The 5482-nt window shown below is 48.2% G+C and overlaps 1 protein-coding gene across 1 annotated transcript; it reads left to right on the forward strand.

Annotated features, from left to right (window-relative positions):
• The first annotated feature begins 921 nt into the window (after positions 1-921).
• Positions 922-1299, forward strand: LOC124461511. Its single transcript, XM_047013017.1, has one exon. It carries the CDS (start codon positions 922-924, stop codon positions 1297-1299), a length of 378 nt encoding a protein of 125 aa, XP_046868973.1.
• Positions 1300-5482: the final 4183 nt, after the last annotated feature.

The raw sequence follows: 5482 nt of genomic DNA on the forward strand, positions 1-5482 counted from the left end.
GCCATTCGAGGATTACTTGTGTCAGCTGGATGCGAAGAAGAGACACCCAAACGGGCAAGGGAAGCAAGCCCTTGCAACACCGAAAGTGGAACCACACCGAAGAAGCTAAAAGGACCGCCGCAGGCACCAAACATTTTGATGGCCGAACTGGGCAAGATCTTAGACGAGATCATAGATGGCTCGGTTAATAAAAAGGCTCCCCCGACGCGCAACACAACCCAATGGATGAAGGAGGCACATCTTAAGATGAAATCCATCCACCTACAGGTAATGGAGCAGATGCAGGAATATCCGGTAAAGGCTGGACCATGCCTTGCATGCGCAACGCGCAATTCTGCCGCCAAAACCAACAAAGAGGTTACGAAAAGGAAGGATACCAGGACGGAAGACCCACCGACAGCCAATAAGAATGACAGGAGGAGGAAAAAGAAGTCGCCAATCCAGGAGCGGACTCCAAGGACCCGAAGCCCCGCAGCAACAGCAGTATCATCAGGACCAGTAGTAGCTGAAACAACTCACGCAACGAACACCGATGGAGGGAAATGGCACAAGGTGAAAAGCAAGCCGAGACCCATTAAAAAGAAGAGGCCAGACGTCATCATGGTGAAGTGTAAAGACCCAGCCAATTACGCGATGGTACTGAAGTCAGTCCACACAGACGCCGGAATCCAGCAGTTCAAGGAGAATGTATGTGCGGTTCGACGCACAGCAGCCGGGGAACTACTCCTACAGTTGACCAAGCCAGCGGACGAAGCAACTGTTAAACTGCAGCAGGCAGTGAAGCAGGCACTTGGAGACACCGCTGATGTCAAGGCGATCAGCGATAAGCCATGGTCGAAATAAAGGATCTGCAGAATTCCACACTGCAGACGATCTTCTGCTCGCCGTCCTGGAACTGATCGACGAGGATTTGCCGGCAGAATGTCACCCAAAGATGCGGAAAGCGTACAGTGGTACACAGACCGCAACAATGATGGTGAACCCGAATCTGGCGAACAAGCTGCTGCAGGCGGGCAAATACGAGTAGGCATGTGCATATGCCGAGTACGCCTGAAGACTGAGCCGAGACGGTGCTACAAGTGTCTGGACTTTGGGCACACAGCAGCTCGGTGCAGAAGCAAGCACGACGCATCCAAGCTATGCTTCAACTGCGGTAGCAAGGATCACGCTTCAAAGCAATGTGACCAGAAGGCAGCGTGCATACTTTGCACACGACATAAGCGGAGCAATACGGCGCACAACACGCTCAGCAGAGCTTGCCCGTTGTTTGTAGAGGCTGGCAGTAACAGGAAGGATTAAGTTTCTACAGCTTAATCTAAACCACTGCAGGTCGGCACAGGACTCTTAAACAAACTGTGCAGCCATTCCCATATACAGGACCAGCTGACGCAAAACACCGTTATGGCGCAATTGGAGCAACAGCAACACATCTGGAGAATCAGCACAGCGGACGATATGTAGGCGGGTACAATGGATATATGTCTACAGCTACATAGCCGAGAAACACGACGAATTCTGCAGCATACTGGATGATAGTGGAGGACGCCAAACCACACGCAACCATCATAGCGCGACTTCAATGCATGGGCACGGAATGGGTACCAAAGGACACTAGAAGGGCAGGGCCCTGCTGGACGCTTTTGCCACACTCAACATCAGTCTGCTCAACGTAGGCAACACCCACACCTACAATAAGGCTGGCAGAGGCTCCGTGATCGACCTCACGTTTGCTAGCCCTTGCCTAGCCCGCAGCGCGCAGTGGGCAGTTTCGGATATCTACACGCACAGCGACCACTTCGCCATTGTGTGCTCTATCAAGAGTTGTCCACCTGCACACACACCAACGACGTTCTACAGCTGGGCCCAAGACGCTGAGCGAAGAAGCGTTATTCACCATGATGACCCAAGTGACAAGGAGCAGCAGCACGGACGCGGACACCCAGGCCAACACATGGGCGACATTCTTCGCAGAGCATGTGATGCAGCCATGATACGCAAACAGCATGGACTCAACAAATGTAAGCCAGTACATTGGTGGAATGCCAGGATTGCGGATGCCAGGAGGCAATGTCATCAGGCCAGACGACGACAGCAACGTGCCCGCAGAATGCCCACGTTTCCGGAGCTGCTTGCAGACTACAAGCGGAAAAGAGCCAACCTAAATATGGAGATCAAGAGAAGTAAAGCGGACTGCTGGAAGAAGCTGTGCGCAGATGCAGATGCGCAGCCACATGGGACTATAAACTGGTTATGGGCAAACTCGCCAGGCGCATAATGCCAACGGATCCAACCAAGTTGGGTCACATTGTAGCAACGCTATTCCCTTCAAGGCCGACGAGGAACTTAGCAGCGAGCGGAACACCATGTGCACCGATATTCACAGATGTTGTGAAGTCGTGGAAGCAGGGAAGAGGATAAACGTACATAAGGCCCCGGGCCCGGACGGGGTCCCGGCTCTTGTAATCAAACTGCTAGTTTGCAAACACGCGTCGACGTTTGTGGAACTTTCAACACATGCATGCTGCAACGGGAGTTCCCTACGAGGTGGAAGCTACAAAGGTTGGTCCTGCTTCCCAAAGGTGATAAAATAGATGACCCATCTGCATACAGACCCTGTGTATGCTTGATGTGATTGGGAAACTTTTTGAGCGCATCATTTGCAACAGACTGGAGAAGGACTGGAGCAACGTCATGGACTGTCGGACTGGCAGTTCGGATTCAGGAGGAAACGCGCACTATCAACGCCATCAGTTCGGTGGTAGAGATAGCCGCTAAAGCCATCGAAGGGCAACGCTGGAAAGGCGGCAACAAAAAAAACTGCCTTATATCAACGTTGGATGTACGGAATGCTTTTAATTCGGCCAGCTGGACTCCATTATCGCGTCCCTAGAGCGATTAAACATATCTGAGTACATTATTAACCTGATATGCAGCTATTTCCGGGATCGGGTGCTCTCTACGACACAGCAGCTGGTCCACGGAAACACACCATCACAGGCGGAGTACCCAAGGATCAGTGATCGGGCCAACATTGTGGAATGTCATGTATGACACTGTCCTGCGATTGGACATGCCAACTGACACTCGCATAGTGGGATTCGCACCGACATCGCCATCGTCACTGTGGCCAAGGATATCAGCAAGCGGAAGAAAACACAATGCAGCAGTGTTCAGGATTCTGGAATGGATGGAGGCAAACTCACTATCCATAGCCGCACACAAAACCGAGGCCGTGCTCATAAGCAGCAGGAAAATAGTGGAAACAGCCAGGATCGAAGTCGCCGGATGCTCATAACATCAAAGCCTGCCATTAAATACCTTGGAGTCATGATGGACCATAGGCTAACATTCAAGCCCACCTGCAGTATACCGCAGATAAAGCTGCGAAGGCCACGTCAGCTATAACTCGGCTCATGGCTAACGTCGGCGGCCCAAGCAACGGAGCAGATGGCTCATCTCGCGGTGGTAAGGTCTCATATGCCCCCCACCCAGCATCCCCCACAGCCGGCGCGTCCACATCGCTATATGCCGTTAAGCCGAAGATGCCGCCTTGGTGCTGTCTGATATGGCCCCACTAGACCTATGGCTAACGAGGCTAGAAATAGAGATCCGCCGCCAGTTAGAAGAGAGACTACTAACTGGCAACGCAGATGGCGTGACTCAAACCATGGGAGCTGGACAAGGCCCTTCTCCCCGACATTCGGCCATGGCTTAATCGCAAACATGGCCAGACTGACTTCTATCTGACACAGTTACTGACGGGACATGGATGCTTTAAATCCTACTTGCATAGGTTTAAACATGAGACGGATCCTTTGCACACACTGTGGGGAATATAGAAGACCAGAACACGTCCTGTTTGTCTGTCCTAGATATTCTGCTGAACGGGAAGAGCTAAGCCTAGGCATTGGGGAGGCCATTTATAGTCAACGACTTTATGGATATCCTACTTAGCTCGCAAAACAATTGGCTAGCTGTTAGCCACATGGCAGCAGTCATCATGCAATCCTTGCGTCGCGCTGAACGTCAGCGTAACCAAAACTTCAGTTCTAGGTAAACTCTAGACGAGGCATACGTGCCATCTCCCCTCGTGAAGTAGTACTTCAGCGTTGGTTCCGCGAGAGGGATACGGAGCATAGGGTAGGTTTTAGTGCGGTGCGGTGACCACTAACCAAGGTCGATACCAAGTCCCACACTTCGGCTTTCAATGCTTTCCCCCCTATTTATAAAAAAAAAAAAAAAAAAAAAAAAACATGTATATAATGCTATGCTTAGACAAGAATACTTCCCAACTCAGTGGAAATGTGATAAAGTAATTATGATCCCTAAGCCCAATTAGCCGGAAGATTGCGCAATGTCATACCGTCCCATAAGCTTGCTGGTGACATTCTCTAAAGTATTTGAACGCATACTTTTAAGGGGAATGTTACCTGTACTGGACGAACTAAACATCATACCTGAACATCAGTTCGGGTATAGAAGGGGGCAGGGCACGATCGAGCAATGCCACCGCATTACGAACGCAATTACAAACGCACTAGAATGAAAAATGTACCGCACAGGAGTATTCTTAGATATTAAGCAAGCATTTGACAAAGTCTGGCATGAAGGTCTACTCATCCACAGCCTTTTGCTTGATTGGATTCTTCAATATCTTTCTAAGCGTACACAAAAAGTCCTCTTTAAGTCTTAATTTTCTAAGACGTCCAAGTGACCTCTGGAGTACCTCAGGGTATTCATTTGGTTCCATTGCCATTCACTCTTTTTAAACGGATGATGTTAAGCTTTACCTCAGTTTTAAAGACATATCTTGCCTGCTTCCATACGATCTTGATGATCTTCAGAGTTGGTGTGAAACCTCAATTTTGGCAATTTTAGATATGTCGTATAGTCCTTTTAATGAAAATAGTATATATTTATATCTTCCTTATCTGAAAAAAAAAAAAAAAAAAAAAAAAAATATCCTCCCTGAAAAATTGAATAAAAAAGGAGTTGAAAATGGTATTGTTTCTGAAACTGTCGAAGTAATAATGGATCAATGGCCAACAGCTACTGAGGCAGCTGTTTCCATAGTAATAAATTAAGTCCTATTGTGGAGACAACGTTGGATTGGGGCAGAAACTCAACCGAAGACATTCATCGACGCATTAAATCTTTACAGTGAAGGACTTTTTCCCAACGTTTCAAAATTTTTGAAGATAGTAGCAACGTTAGCTGTGACCATTGCTAGCAGCGAACGGAGCTTTTCAACTTTGAGGCGTTTAAAAAATTGGATAAGAAATTCAACTGGAGAAGATAGGCTGAACGGACTTGCTCTAATGAGTATTAACAGAGATATTTATATCACGGTGGAAGAAGTTATCGACAGATTCGCTCAAAAACAGAGGAATTTCGATTTGTGATTTCGTACATTTATGTTTTTCAACAGTTTTTATGCTCCAGAATTATCAATAAATTGATCAATACTTATTCAATACAATAT

The sequence above is a fragment of the Drosophila willistoni genome, unplaced genomic scaffold (assembly GCF_018902025.1).
Source record: "Drosophila willistoni isolate 14030-0811.24 unplaced genomic scaffold, UCI_dwil_1.1 Seg513, whole genome shotgun sequence".
Classification (NCBI taxonomy): domain Eukaryota; kingdom Metazoa; phylum Arthropoda; class Insecta; order Diptera; family Drosophilidae; genus Drosophila; species Drosophila willistoni.